Genomic DNA, 16195 nt, shown 5'->3' on the forward strand with positions numbered 1-16195 from the left:
TTGATAAATGAGCCAAGGAAACAGAACAGAATGTTAGAGCTGGAAGGAATGACAGAAACAGCTCAAGTGAGTCTTTTATCATAAGAAAACTAAGGCATAGGTAGGTGAGAGAATTTTCTGAATTCTATATGGGCTGCTAACTAGATGTAACACCGATACCTCAACCCTTGCCTTTCCACATCTACCTAGTTAGTGATTTTTCCATGCAGAACACCAATAGCTCAAAGTTCATAACTTTACTCATAGGGGCTGGGTGACTTAAAGTTCTTTTGAAGAAGTAAATGCTAATTACTCTCTTAAATGGATCAGTTCCAACTATTCCCATTATTATTGTAGTTATTTGGTCTACATGCTCTATGCCTAGAAACAAGTTCTGTGATTGAAAAAACTGCTGAAAAACTGACCTAATTTATTTTGGGATGGGCTGGATGATCCATCAGGTTTGGGTGAGCCCAGAACATAAGGGATCAAAACCCAGGAGTGATTCCCAGCTATAGACTGCAGAGCTCCTGCGTGTACGTCCTGCCAAAGCAGGAAGAGAAGGGAATACAGACTAACCTGGGTCCACGAATGCATACAGGGAGAGATGTAGCAACTGGCTTAGAGAAAGTGGCTGTTGTCTTTGGACAAGCAAGAGAGAAGCAGCAGCAGTGGCTACAGATGAGTTGTTACAGTGAACAGAACACCAGCTAATCAGCCACAATTTATCACCTCTGCCGTCTTGTGTCAGGAAGCCTTAATTAGGACATGGCCAGGCTTGTGAGTCCCAGGGAAAGATAATCACAATTAGGGGTCTGTGGCAAAAATTACTGCTTATCCTGTAAACTAATCCATTCTTGTGTATGCTCCCCTCTCAGCAAGTCATGTGACTGTTTTCTTAGTACTGGTTCTGGATGTAAATATGCTATGGTTTGAACACAAAACCACTGCTTCTGGCTCACTTTGAATGCATTTTCCAGAAATAGTGAATATGCAGTTATTCTTCATCTCTACCCATGCCTGCATTTGATTTGTAAAATGTTTTGAGGAGGTACTGTAGCTTTGTAATTGAATTTTGTTTTTCCTTTGGGAAGTTAACTATCTTTTCCACAGCCATTGTGGTTGCCTAGCAGCAGGAAACAGTGGAGGAGTAACAGGGATTCTAAAACTCTAAAGAATGGGGATAGCTGATGCCTATCCCATGACAGGGTATCCCACTGGGACTGATTTGAAATGGGAGAATGTTATAGCAAGAAATCTGTGGCTCCGGGGTCTGAAACCCCAGAGAGAAGCAGGTGAGTCCCCAGCTCCTCCTGTCCCAAAAGAATTTATGGGAATTTCTAGATAAAGTAGCCTTTGCTCAGTGCTTTAAAAAAAGCCTTTCTAAAAAATCTGGGAGAAATATCAGACAGACCTTTTATCTTCCTGGAGAATGACCCCTTTGTTTGAACACTGCTGTCTTCTCAGATCATAGGGCAGGACCTGAACACACAGTAGGTTGCCAACAAATATTTGTTGAATGAATAAGCTGTCTTTCACTTGCTCTTCTCAAAATCACACACTTACCCCAATTGTTTTACTGGTGTGAGAAGGGTGGGGGTTTCGAGGTAAGCCAGCCCTTTTTCAGAACCACCTTAATGAAATGTCACCTTTACTGCTCCCTTGTCAGGAGATATACACAAAAGAAGCTAGGTCATTCCAGCTCTCCCCAAATAAAAACCCAAACCAACTCTGGCTACAAACATGGAAGCACAGTTTACCTCTATAATTGATCTATGGTTAATCACTGGGAAATCTGCATGTTGGCATAATACTCGTTTCCCCTTCAAATGTGGAAATACCTTCCTTCCACTTAGAATTTTCTTATAAACCTTGAATGGGAGCCGGATCCTGGATGGCGGTGTCCTGTGTGATACATTCACATGTAACCATAGTTCTGCTTTGTTAAGCTTTAAAATGTACTGTGGGCTTTGCTTTTATTTACTTTTAAACTTGGGTCTGTGATCTACGGATAATATGGAAAATTAACAAATCCTCCCAAATTTTATGTGAAATATTTCCATGTACAAAGGAATCTATGAACCTCAAAAGATTAACAATCTGTGAGAGGGAGGAAATTTTTTGTCTGTTAAAGAAAATGAAATTTAGCAAACACTCATTTTCTTTTAATTTTCCTGAACACAGCACCTACAGAGATAATATGTCAATGTGCTGACAATTGGAGAGGTGAACATAATGTTACTGAAGAAAAATGCCCCGTGATTAACAACTTTGAAATGAATAGTCCAGTGTACAAGCAGCAGGGAAGCCAAGTGGAAAGTAGGACTTTGTTCTCACTGCAAATTATCATTGGTGTTTTTGTTCTCCTGTTATATGGAGCTCAGTGTTCTGAGCAAGGAGAGAGCAGGGCTTTGAGACAGGAGACAGGGGAAGGACCATGCTACCTTGGTTAACCTTTAGGTGGGTTCAGTTTAGCTCCTTCACTTCTAAGCAGGAATAAACTGGTCCCATTGTCTGTTTGCCTGCTCTGCTTTTCTTTCTCCTCTTCCTCTCTTCTCATGCCCTTGACACAGACCTTTTCCGTAGTTTACAGAAACCAAATGAGAACTTGCTCCTATGTTGTGTAAGCAAGGGAGGATTAGGACTTGGATGCAATCAACCCAGGGAATAATAAAAGCATTTTCCCAGGAAATTCTTTTTTATAAGAGTTGAGTGCTCAATAGCTGCATTTCCAAACCAATTTTATTAAAATCATTTATTCACATGGACTTATTGGTGACTGATTATTACCACGCCAAACCAGCCTTAAAAACATAGGGCAAAATGTTTGGGGAACAGATGGAATGACATTTCACTTAAAGGAAGGAAACATTTATGTTTTTGTCAAGCACTGAGAAAAAAATGTAAAGCTTGTATGTCATATCATTGCTCTATGCCAATAGAAATTTAAAGAATTTTTTTCAATTTTTCCATGAACTCTGAAAAAATACTACAATAACAGCAAGCTTCATAAATACATTTGTTAATTCTAATTTGTTTTCTCTCGCTAATAGGCTTTCTAAAGCTTTTAAAAAATTAATTATGGTACAACATTACGTGTACTGTGTAGGCTGAGTTACTATGGATACTCTGGGGCCATGACTCATGACCTTTAAATATTATTGTCAAGAAGCCAAAACTCTCTTTTAAATCAGTAGTTTTGTTTTTACCATTATTAAAAGAAGGTGATTTCAAATAGTACTTTCTCTTACATATTTGTGGCACATCTGAATATGTACATAAGGGTATTGTACTCACAATGTTTTGTTTTGCTTGGTTTCATTCAGTGACAGAATATTAATTTCTTGTGTGGCATGTCATCAAGTGAATAAAAAATAAGGTACAGTCTTCATAGTCCTATGAGAGTGTCACTGAGAAATGCAAAAATGTAGGTAGACAGATAATTATATACATCATAACATGTAATAAGGGATATAAAAGATAGACATCCAAAAACTACAGAGGCAAGAAATACTTCTGACTGGTAGGATCAAAGAGGCAGCTTTTGAGTCTTGGTGTGAAGAATGGATAAGGTTTTAACAGGGAGCACGGGTGGTCTAGTAAGGGGAAATAACCTAAGGAAAGGATAAACCCATACTCTAGAGCTATTGGATGGTACAGTTTGGTAAAAATGTCAGTTTTGTGAGATCCATTGATAGAAGATAAAATTGGTTGGATGGTGAGAGAGGCCAGCCCTTGCTGTTTTGTCCAGCAACTGTGCTAACCAAAAAGTTGTTTTCCATTTCATGATAAAGAGGAACTGTCAAGAAGAGAGCACCAGAACACTGGGTTTTGTTGATTTAGGTATGATGCGAGAAAAGCAGTAACATCTCTCAGAACCCCAGAGTGTCTTTCCACTAAGTGGGAATTTCATTAATTTTATTCAATAGTCACTGATTACTTTGTAAACATTTTTAAATAAATTTAATTTTTTTTGAAAAGTGAGAGACAGGCACAGAAATATGGAAATAAAATAATACATTTTTAAAAAAGATAGTAGGATAGAAAATAATAGAAGTACCCCTGGATTTTAAAGTAAGGCTTGTTTGTGGCAATAGTAGAATGAGACTCAAAAAGATTTAAGGTTTACTAAATCATTCATTTATGAATTCATTACACAAATATTTATTGACCATCCTCTTCAAGATGCTAAGGATGAGTAACAAAACAACAGAAAAACCCCCTATCTTCAAGGAGTTTACATTTTCAGTCTGGAAGAAATATAATAAATATAATAAGCAAATTATATAGTATGTTAGAAGGTGGTATGTACAGCAGAGAAAAACAAGCAAGGTGATGAGGATGGAGAGGGGAATGGGGAGTTCAATTTTAAAGGAGGTACATATGGTAGGCCTCACTGAGAAAGTGATATTTGAGCAAAGACAAGAAAGAAGTGGGAATAGCCAAGTGAACAGGTGTGAAGAAAGTATTCCTGGCAGAGGTACTTGAGATAGGAGTCTATGAGGTTGAAGAGGAGTGAGGAGGCCAGTGTGACCTGGAGGGGAGGGATCAAGAAGGAGAATATTACACACATTCAGAGAAGTAAAGCTGGAGCTGTGTGAGGCAGGCAGGGTCAGGAGTGGGATGGAGACCTACAGTAGATGGCAAAGGTGAATGGCAGAGACATCTGTAGGACCTTGTAGGCCATTATATGGGCTTTGGATTTTATTCTCAGTGACATGAGATTCCTTTTTGGAGGGTTTTGAGCAGAGCTGTGAAATGATTTTTCTTATGATTAATGTATCAAAAATAGAATGTAGGGGGCGCAGGTGGAAGCAGAGCGATCCCATTTAGTAGGTTAACCCAAGCAATAATCCAGCCAAGAGCTAATGGTAGCGCGTTAACCAGAGCGTCAACAGACAGTGGTGAGTGTGGACAGATATTGGATATATTTTGATGGTAGGCCAAGAATTTCCTGTTGGGTTGGAAATGGGTTCTGAGACCAAAGGAGGACTCAAGGTTTTAATCTAAGCAATGACGTCATTGGCTGAGAAGAGGAACACTGTAAGTAGAGCAGATTTGGGGTAGGCATCAAGAGGTAGGTTTGAGAAATGTTGAAATTAAGATATCGGGTCTACAGCCATGCCACCCTGAATGTTATCGATCTCATCTGATATTGGAAGCTAAGCAGGGTCGGGCCTGGTTAGTACTTGAATGGGGAGACCACTTAGGAATACCAGATGCTGTAGGTGTTAAAAAAAAAAAGAGAGAAATTAAGATGTTCGTTCTTATCTTAAAAAGAAAATATGAGATGTCAAGAAGGCAACTGAGTGAGTGAATCTGGGATTCAAGGAAGAAGTCTGGACTGGAGATATGTATTTAGGAGTGATGGGTATATTGATGACAGTTAAGGCCAGGAGGCCGAAGGAGATGCCCAAGAGGTTAAATGTGAATAGAGAAGAGAGGAAGCCCTGGAGCCTGACAAAATTGAGCACTCAAGGACATGAGAAAAGACCATCTAAGAGAACTGAGGAGCAGCGGGTGGCATAGCAAAGAAACCTGGGGTCTGGGAGAGGGTGTGGAAGGGCCTGGAAGGGCCTGGAGCCAAGTGGAGAAAGTATTTCAAAGAAGAAGTGACAAATCATTTCTAAAAGCTCTCATGTTAGGTAGGTTGTGGGTAATATGGTGAACTCAGTAGTGCAGTTACCGTAGAGTGGAACTTGTGACAGTCTGAATGAAGTGGCTTTAACAAAAACAATGAGGAAAGGAACTGGAGACAATGAAAATATGGTTTTGCTATAAAAGGGGTCAAAGTAATCAAGCAGAAACTAAAGGGTTAAGAGGGTTCAAGATGCAATAAATAACCGACATGTTTGTAGACTACTGGAAATGATCCAGGAAAGAGAGCAGAGAAAGAGAAATTGGTTGAGAAAGTGTAGAAGACAAAGAATTCTCTAAGTCTGCGATTTCATAGGATGATATGCTTCCCTTCCTCCACTTTTTTATAAGTGGAAATAAGAGATTCTGCAGGTTTTCAGAACAGATTGTACTGTTCAGACTGCTTATTCTCAAGAAAACCTTTAAAGGCTATTTTATCTTCTTTGAGTAAAGTTTACATTCCATAGTTTTGATTTCCTTTGGAAATGTTCAGAAATTGACATTTGGAAGGAATACCTTAGAAAATTTATCTTCAGTGTTACAGTATAAAGATCTATTTGATGTGGGGCTGTGCATGTGCGTGTATGTGAATGTGCAAGCTTCTGAAATGTTGGAACTTAAACTCTTACTTTATTTCAGCATCACGTCTGGAAGTTCAGAGTCAGATATACAACAAAGAAACAAAATACGGGTAAGAAATATAGTTTGTATGAATTATTATTTTGGAAAAGATTACAGTTTTAAAAATTATAATGAAACTGTAATTTCCTGCATTAATGTTGAGATTTTCCTAATATGTTTCATTTTCACATTTTACTAAGGAAAGATTTTAAGAATAAAACATAGAATGTTCTTTCTCAAGTAGAATGAGGTAAAGTGGTCAGGGTGCCAACTAAGGGATGTATGTTAGTGGGTAGCAGAGAAGTTAAGTACCACCGGTGTGGTGTAGCCTTTCCCATTTTCACTTGAAATAAATCTCACGCTGCTTCTGTGGCCCTACTATGTGGTGGAGATCCTGGTTTACTTCAAAGTGTTTTCTTGTATTTGAGGAAATCCTATAATTCAGACATGGTACAGTTTGGGTAAATCACATTATTTAGTTTATTTAGACTTTAGATTAAATCACAGTTTATTCCATATATTTCCAGTTCACGCCTTTTCAGATCAGCTGATGACACACCTAGCTCTGACCCTTGAGGCTTTCTCTCTTCCATGAGCTCTATTATGTCCTGGGACAGCTGGGTCCTTTATACTTGAGCCACGTCTAGTCGCTCTATGTAGGTTGTTGATAAGTGTTGAAGCTAGGTGATTGCTACATGGGGGGTGGAGGGGTGTCATTATACTAGTTCTCCACTTTCATGTAAGTTTGAGGAATTTCCTCAAAAAAAGAAAAATATAAGCTATCAGTACACCCTGGATTCAGTTTTAGAATGGATCTCCTAGATTCCACCCACAGACATTTCTGAAACAATTCTTTCAGCTCTGACATAAAGGCAGTGTGGTATAGAAGAATGATTGCAGAACTAGGAACTAGGTGCAGATTTGCCACCTCCGAGCTCTGTGATGATAGTCGAGCTACTTAATCTCTCTGAGACTATTTTTCATCCATAGAAAGAGGATGATGAGACTTTAGTAGTCCACAGTCATACTTCGGAGATATTGCAGTTTTGGTTGGTGTCAGGTCACCACAATAAAGCAAATATTACAATAAAGTGAGTCATGCAAATTTTTTGGTTCTCTGGTGCATATAAAAGTTATGTTTCCACTTACCATAGTCTACTAAGTGTATAATAATACTGTGCCTCAAAAAAAAATGTGCATACCTTAATTAAAAAATACTTCAGTGCTAAAAAACACTAAACATCTGAGCTTTCAGTGAATTGTAATCTTTTTGCTGTTAGAGAGTCTTGTAATGTTGCCTCATTGTTGATGGCTGCTGACTGATCAGGGTGGTGGTTGCTGAAGGTTAGGGTGGCTGTGGAAATTTCTTAAAATAAGACAACAATGAAGTTTGCCACTTTAATTGACTCTTCCTTTCACGAACGATTTCTGTAGCATGCGATGCTCTTTGATAGCATCTTACTCACAGTAGAACTTATTTCAAAATCAGAGTCAATCCTTAGATACCCTACTGCTGCTTTATCAACTAAGTTTACACAATACTCTAAATCCTTTGTTGTCATTTCAACATCTTCACAGCATCTTCATTCATCTCAAGAAACCACTTTCTTTGCTCATCCATAAGAAGCAGCTCCTCGTCCATTACAGCTTTATCATGAGATTACAGCAATTCAGTCACACCTTCGGGCTCCACTTCTAATTCTACATCTCCTGCTATTTCCACCACATCTACAGTTAACTTCCTCCACTGAAGTCATGAACCCCTAAAGTTATGCATGAGGGTTGGGATCAACGTCTTCCAAACCCCTGTTAACGTTGATACTTTGAACTCTCCATATGAATCACAAGTGTTGTTAATGGCATCTAGAATGGGTAACTCCTTTCCAGGTTTTGAATGTATGTTGCCCAGATCCATCAGAGGAATCACTATCTATGGCAACTATAGCCTCACAGAATGTATTTCTTAACTAATAAAACTCGAGAGTTGAAATTACTCCTGATCCATGGGCTGCAGAATGGATGTTATGCTGGCAGGCATGAAAACAGCAGTAATCTCATTACACATCCCCATCAGAGCTCTTGGGTAACCGGGTGTGATGTCAATGAGCAGTAATATTTTGAAAAGAATCTTTTTTTATTTTTTGCTAAGCGGATGGTCTCAACAGTGGGCTTAAAATTTCAGTAAACCATATTTATCAGGTTTGTTGTTCCATTTACAGAGCTCAGGCAGAGTCGATTTATCATAATTGTTAAGGGCCTGAGGACTTTTGGAATGGTAAATGAGCATTGGTTTCAACCTAAAGTCACCAGCTGCATTACCCTTTAACAAGAGTCAGCCTGTTCCATGAAGCTTTGAAGCTAGGCATTGACGTCTCTCTAGCTATGAAAGTCCTAGATGGCATCCTCTTCCAGTATAAGGCTGTTTTGTCTACATTGAAAATCTGTTGTTTAGCTACATTTATTAATTACGTAGTTAGATCTGGATAACGTGCTGCAGCTTCTACATCAGCACTTGCTGCTTCACCTTACACGTTTATGTTATGAGGAAGGCTTCTTTCCTTAAACCCCATGAACCAACCTCTGCTAGCTCAAACTTTTCTTCTGCAGCTTCCTTGCCTCTCTCAGCCTTCACAAAATTGAAGGGAGTTGGGGCCTTGCTCTGGCTTAGGCTTCGGCTTAAGGGAATGTTGTGGCTCATTTAATCATCTATCCAGACCACTAAAACTTTCTCCCTATCAGCAATAAATCTGTTTTGCTTTCTGATGATTCATGTGTTCACTGGAGTAGCACTTTTAATTTCCTTCAAGAACTTTTCCTTTGCATTCACAAGTTGGCTGTTTGGTGCAAGAGGTCAAGCTTTTGGACTATCTCAGCTTTTGACATGCCTTTCTCACTGAGTTAATCATTTCTAGCTTTTGATTTAAAGTGAGAGACATGTAACTCTTCCTTTTGCTTCAACACTTAGCCATTGCAGGGTTATTAATCGGCCTATTTTAATATTGTTATGTCAGAGGGAATAGAGAGGCTAGAGGGGATGGGAGAGGGATGGGGGAACAGCTGGTAGGTGTAGTAGTCAGAACACACAAATTTATTAACTTTGCCATCTTATATGGGCACTGTTTGTGGCGACTTAAACAATTACCATGGTAACATCAAAGATCACTGATCACAGATCCCCATAAAGATATAATGATAATGGAAAAGTTTGAAATATTGTGAGAACTACCAAAATGCAACACAGATACACGGAGTGAGCAAATGCTGTCAGAAAAAATGGCACCAATAGACTTGCTGGACACGGGGTTTGCCACAAACCTGCAATTTGTAAAAAAATGCAGCATCTGCTAAGTGCAAGAAGCAAAGTACAATAAAATGAGGTATGCTTGTACCTCAAATAAGATATTTGGGCTGTGACATTTGTTGGTAAAGTATCTGCATGTGTACAGGAGTCTAGTTGTTGGAAATCGATAGCAGTCACACAGGCTCCCCTGTGGGCCAGGAGATCTTGCTTTTTGAATTCTGTTTCTTTCCAATTCAGAATATCTGCTCTATCACTTCTGTCCCACCCAGCATCACTGGCAAAGAACTGATCTAGGAAGGTGCATATCCAGAACCTCACTTCTGCGCAATTATTTTTGTTCATAAAATATTAACCTCTTTTTTATGTATAGTTTATTTAATCTGGCCCCAGACAGACTGGACATATCTCTCAAATCCATAGTAATTTTCAGAAGGGTTCTTGTAGAAGAAATATAAGTCAACTTAGATTAGTAGAATATGACTTTAAACATTTGTTTTCTAACTGTAGTGTTACTTTAATCTAATGTTGCTTTTATTTTTCGATTAGCAAAAGAAAACCTTATAATGAGTGTTTATTTTATATAGTGGAACTATTTATGATTCTGTTGCTCAAAGAAAGAATACCTTACTGGTATTATATGAAAACATTTTATCTGTTTGGTTAGAACCCTTGGATTGCTGTTATATTTTTTTTTATTTTTAATTAAAAAAAAATTTTAGTACTAGTTGGATTGCTATTAAATTGGAGTTCTGGAAATAGGAGACTTCAGCTCACAGATTTGTGCTTACGGCCTTTTCCTCTAACAATCCTAATCAATCAGCACCCTAGAGATAACCCACTCACTGAAAAGGACCAGGTGCCAATTATCACATTTAGGATTTCTGCCTAGGGCTCCCAATTAGCTTCCTGGAGTTCAGACTCTCTCTCCTCTCAATTTACATTTACTGTTGTTGGGAGCCCTGGGGCTTGAAGTAGCTGGTTCTGCTTTAGTTACTGTATTTTCACATTTCTAAAAGAATACATTTAGCTAGAGGAGGTTAGGATTAGAGACCTCAAGCCCATAGGATATCCACAATTAGTTCTGCCTCCTCACCACACAATCCCCTTTAAATCTTGGAACTCAGTAGCTTCTGTGGAGTGTTCAGTCACTCCACAGAAACTATTCTGCTCTGTGCCGTGAGGAACCAAATTACACGTGGATCTCAGATGCCTTTTTTAAACAGTTATAGTTAGTTTTAGTAGAGAAGGTTGAGGCGAGGGATGAAATCTGTTTAATTCTGTGAAGAAGTCTTGACCATCCAAGCAGAATGAAACACACTCCGCCTTTGTGGCACTGCTTTCTGGAGACTGTGGTTTCTCATTTTCTTTTGCCATGCCAGTCTCTGACGACAGTTTTACCTTTTGGTCTCTCCTGGTGAACTGTGCGTTCTTCAAGTGAGGACTGGCTTTTATTCGCCTCTGTGTTCCTGGGACAAAGTTTCTGATACTATAACAGCACTCACTAGTATCGTTGGAAATAGAACAAATGGACTGAGCTTGGCGCATAGCAGTAGGTAATTGACAAAAGCCTTCCCTCTGAATCCTGATAGCGACAGATCGCGGTGGGTTTTAGAATCATCACTATCATATTGATACTTTTCTTCTAATTATTATTAACACATTAGAAATTAAGAAATTGAGAATCAGGACGGTTGAGGGAGATTCCAGCTGTGGAATGATCAATGAATATGTGTTCACTACATAGTAGGAACATTGTGGGATAATCCATTGAGAGTTAGTTTATCTATATCCACTTCTCAGGTACCAGGTTGTCCCTGTTTATCTGGACCTTATTCCTTTGGGCCTGATGAATGATTAGAATATTATTTGAACTGTTGCTTTTGCTCCATTTTAACATCCTCTGACAGAGAACAGCTAGTGCGTATAAGTCATCTAATTTTAAACTGTTTAGGAAATAAAAATTCTATTGCAATGAGTTCTGGCCTGAACCGGACACCCAGCTCAGGATTTCTCCCCGTGAACCACTCTTGAGAACTGGGACACACAGAAACGAACAACGTAGAACATACAATACCATTGGTTATGTGACTGTTACATCCAAAAGTAAGAATGTGGATATAAAGTCATTAATGCTAGAATATGAAGTACTTCACTCATTGTGCATAGCTAAGCTTATTATGAAACCTCATTAAGCTATTTAGCTTTTAGGTTGTAATTTAGTGATGACTTCATTAAAGAGTCATTATTTTAAGTGTCGAAGATATGAAAGCACTTTTTAAAATTTTTAATTTGTAAGTCAAATTCATAGCACACTGTATAGGAAGTCAGTTACAAAATGCCCTTAAAGTAACTAAAAGATTTAATATTCGATAAACTGGGGGTGGCAAGCAATGCCTCAAATTGTATCAAATAGTATAAATTCTGTTCTTTTAGTACTTGGTATAATACAGTATTATTTTTCACAGAAAGTATATATTTAATAATGTTTCTGATAGTTCTAAACGTTAACATTCTAAAATGGCATTTAGAAGATTCCTCCCTTTGATGAGCAAACATTAAAATCATTAATGAATCATAGTTAATATATCAGTTGTGCTTTCGATAAACATATCAAATGATTTAAAGGAGACATTCCTATTCTTAAAATGAGCTCAATAGAGAACTGCATTTCTATATATATTTAAAGATTTTTGCTATTCCAGAAAATACTTATTTATTTTTATTTTCTACCATTCTAATAGATGAGCAATATCTCAAAACTTTTTGTTTTGGTTCTCTCTCTCTCTCTCCCTCCTTTCTACTCTCTCTTTTACTGGAGGATACTTGACAAATTTAAAGTGTACAAGTTGGTGAGTTTTGACATATGTATATACATATGAAACCATAACAACAGTCAAAATAATGAAACTATCCATCACCCCCAGAAGTTTCTCATGATCCTTTGTAATCACTCTCACCCACTTCTCCTCACCTGCCTATACTTCATTTCTAAGGAAGCACTGGTCTGCTTCATGTCACTATATATTATTGCATTTCCTTGAGCTTTACATAAACAGTCATAAAACATGTACCCCTTTTACTGGCTTTCATTCAACAAAATTAGTTTGAGATTCATCCATGTTTTAGCGTGTATTGATAATTTATTTTTATTGCTAAAATAGTACCCCTATTGTATCGAATGTACCATTTGGTTTATCCCTTCCTCTGTTGACTGACATTTAAGTTATCTCCAGTTTTTGACTTACAAATAAAGCTACTGTAAATATTCATGTATGAGTTTTTGTATGGATATATGCTTTCTTTTCCCTTGGGTATATACCTAAGGGAATTGGTTTAGCAATAAAAATATATTATCAATACACACTAAAACATAGATGAATACCTAAGGAAATGGTTCAGTCATATAGTAGGTAAATGCTTAACTTTCTTAAAAACTGTCAAAATTCTGAAGTTATGGTATTACCAACAGTATATGAAAGTTTTAGTTTATCCACATTCTCTCCAGCCCTGTTAAGGTCAGCCTTTTAAATGTAAGCCATTCTAATAGGCATAGAGTAATATCTCATTGTGATTTTAATTTGAATTTCCTCAAATAATTGATGGTGTTGAGTAAATCTTCATGTGCTTATTTGCCATCCTTATATCTTATTTAGTGTAATACATATTGAAATCTTTTGTCCATTTTTAAGCTGTGTTTGTTTCTTATTACTGGGTTTTAAGAGTTCTTTATGTATTCAAGATACAAGTAAATTTTCACATGTGTGTTTTGCAAGTATTTTCTCCAGTCTGTGGTTAGTCTTTTCACTCTCTTAACAGTGTTTTTAGAAGAGCAGAAGGTATTAATTTGATGAAGACTAATTTATCAATTTGTACTGTTGTGGATCATAATTTTGCTTTCTTACTTAAGATAGTCCAAGGTCACAAACATTTCCTTCTATAAGTTTTATACTTTTAGGTTTTATATTTAGATCATTATTTATTTTGAGTTAATTTTTCTTGATGATGACTCACAGCTAAATCCCTCTCCAGGAATTTCCTTCAGCTGAAGGAGTGCCACTGTCCCAAAGCCATCCCTTTTTATAGGATCGACATGATTCCAGTGACTGCTTGATAATAGAACCGCAAAAACTTCCTTTGAGCAAGAACAATTTCAAAGGGCCAGCCCAGCTCCAGAGCTCCCCCTGGAATTGGCGGAGCCCGCTGTTGCATTTCTGCTTCCTCCCAAGAGCCATCTCCAATAAGAAGTCTGCAGCCAAATCTCTGAGTCTGTTTCCCATGGACCCTAACCTAATAGAATCACAAAGTCAGAATAGGTCTAACCTAATGAGTGTTTTGTGAATGAACATTTATAAAGAATGCAAAACAGCCATTATATTGTCATTGAAGACAAGACAAAAGATATAAGTAGAAATTGTCATTGTAATTTCGATAGCCCTTCAAAGAAATCTTTCTTCGTATAAGTAAGAGATTTAATGAATATTTGTTCTCAAATTTTAGGAAGTAAAATATTACATTTAATAAAGCATGGTAATATTCACTTAGTCAATCTGAAAAATTGATTTTTTCCTGCAAAGAATACAAATAGTATGGAAATTGAATTTTTACTTAGAGGGACATCTACTAGTTCTCTAGATAGTATCTAACATTGCTCTGTCTGAGTGAGTAATGTTATCTACCCAGATGTTGGGACATGAAATGTTAGTTGGAGTTTCTACCATTGTTCAAGCTCTCATATAGCTAATTTTATATTGAGATCCTACAGTAAATGAGGAGCTGATCCATATCATGCTCTCCTGCCCCTACACTTCTTCAAGAGTTTATCTAATTCAAATCATGTAGCCTATATTCTAAAAAGAAACAATTTCAAAAGAAATTTCAGGTCAAGCAGTGCATAGTGATGGTATCATTGTAATTGATGAGAAATACATTTTTTCCTTTGTCAATTATCAAGAAAGATCAAAACTTCAATTCATTTCAATTTAATTTGATTGTCATTAAAAATTTTAAAGGTTATTATTTTCAATTAGCTAATGGCTTATCTTAGTATTGGATTTATTTGAATAATTTATTTTTTCTTCACAATACCCATCCAAGGTGGGTGGCAGAGAGTCTCTATCCATCATAGTTCCTCAGGGACGATCCAGATGGAAGCTTCATCTGGGAATGCACTTCTGCAATCCAGGGAGGCAACAATAAAGGAGGGACAAACTGTAGAACTAGTATTCCACCCAGAAGTTACACATGATTTCTGCTCCTATTTCAAAAAATGTCACATGCCAAAAACAATTTTAAGGGTTGAGGAAATAATAGAATATCATGTGCTTAGGAGAATTTTCAGAGATATTTTGTTGGACAAAGTTATAGCAATACAAATCTAGACATAAAAAAATATTTCAACTTAAAAGAAAGAAAATGCTATAGATAGACACAAAATAAAGGAAGACATTAGCTCCAGAATTTCCCATTTTAATAATAAGTTCTATTTAACTTGAGAACAAAGGCTGTAAAAAAGATCTTAGCAGTCAAAAATGAGGTTGGTCAAAGAACTAGGAAGTGTTCTTTTGAAAATGATCCTTCACAAGCAATTAAGCAAAATGATCTATTTTGTTTTTAACTTCTATAATAGAGTACATGTGCAAGAAACAAAAGGTCCTATTTTCACATGTAAATGTGTTCCTTTATATTTCTTAAATGTCAACAGGCAAAATTTAGAAAACATGTGACACTGAAACAGATTGTTTACAGATAGGATATTTTTCAAAATTTCCCCAAGAGGCATTGATGGTGCAAAGGATCTCTATAAACTGAAGCATCTGAGTATCTGCAAATCTGTTTCGTTAAATGCCCATGACATTTTTGCACCATTTGGCTCCTTCAAATGGCAAAAAATTCCAAACAACAGCATTATTTGGGGAAAGCATGCTAATTTGTGCTGTGTAATGTTGACTTTTTTTTTTTTTCCCCGTGAGGGTGAAAATGCTGAGAAATTCATGTGTATAGAAGGAAGTCGTGAGATGTAAAAAGGGAACAGAAGTTAAATACATACATTTAGTTGAATTCAAGAGTTACTCTAAATTAATATTCTGGGTAAACTGAAGTTCACGTACAATATTCTCACCTTCTGAAACTTGAAGGTTTAGATCAGAGGAAGACTGGGCGAGGGGGAAATGTGTTTTGGGGATAATCTCATCAATCGGTCTGACTTTGAAAGCACACTTTGATTGCTGTGGTATGAAGAAAAATACTTTCCAAAGCTTCAAAATTTCCTTGAAAGAAAATATCTTCCAAAGGGTTAGGACAATTATTCAATCTAGCCTTTCCCAAAGGAGTAACTATCCCTTTGGGAGGCGCTCTATGAATACTTGGAGAGAAGTTGGAAGAAAGTGGGGGTGACTTGAGAATGAGAATCAGAAGGAGGCAGGCTCTCCTGTAAAAAGCTTAGCCTCTGGCTGCCCTTAGTCTCATCAGGCGGATTGAATAACAACAGTTTAATTTATTTTGATAGTTTTGTTAAACTGAAATTTGCTGCTGGGAATAATAACCCCAGGTATTATGTCAATAGCTGAGCTGTTTCTCTTAGATTGGGTATCAGAGTCAAAGAGTTATTTCAAAATAGATCTAATAATTTGAATCAATGTGATGTGTTATCTGTACTTA

The 16195-nt window shown here is 37.2% G+C and overlaps 1 protein-coding gene and 1 pseudogene across 1 annotated transcript in view; both read left to right on the forward strand.

Annotated features, from left to right (window-relative positions):
* The first annotated feature begins 4992 nt into the window (after nucleotides 1-4992).
* The window catches only part of CCDC192 (coiled-coil domain containing 192), a 172780-nt gene continuing 161577 nt past the window's right edge, over nucleotides 4993-16195 (forward strand). Inside the window, exon 1 of the mRNA XM_039848352.1 lies at nucleotides 4993-5022. Coding sequence (XP_039704286.1) covers nucleotides 4993-5022 — 30 coding nt within the window. The remainder of the gene's footprint in view (nucleotides 5023-16195) is intronic.
* On the forward strand, nucleotides 5091-5210 carry LOC120591023 (uncharacterized; annotated as a pseudogene).

Source organism: Pteropus medius, unplaced genomic scaffold (assembly GCF_902729225.1).
Source record: "Pteropus medius unplaced genomic scaffold, Ma_sr-lr_union100, whole genome shotgun sequence".
Classification (NCBI taxonomy): domain Eukaryota; kingdom Metazoa; phylum Chordata; class Mammalia; order Chiroptera; family Pteropodidae; genus Pteropus; species Pteropus medius.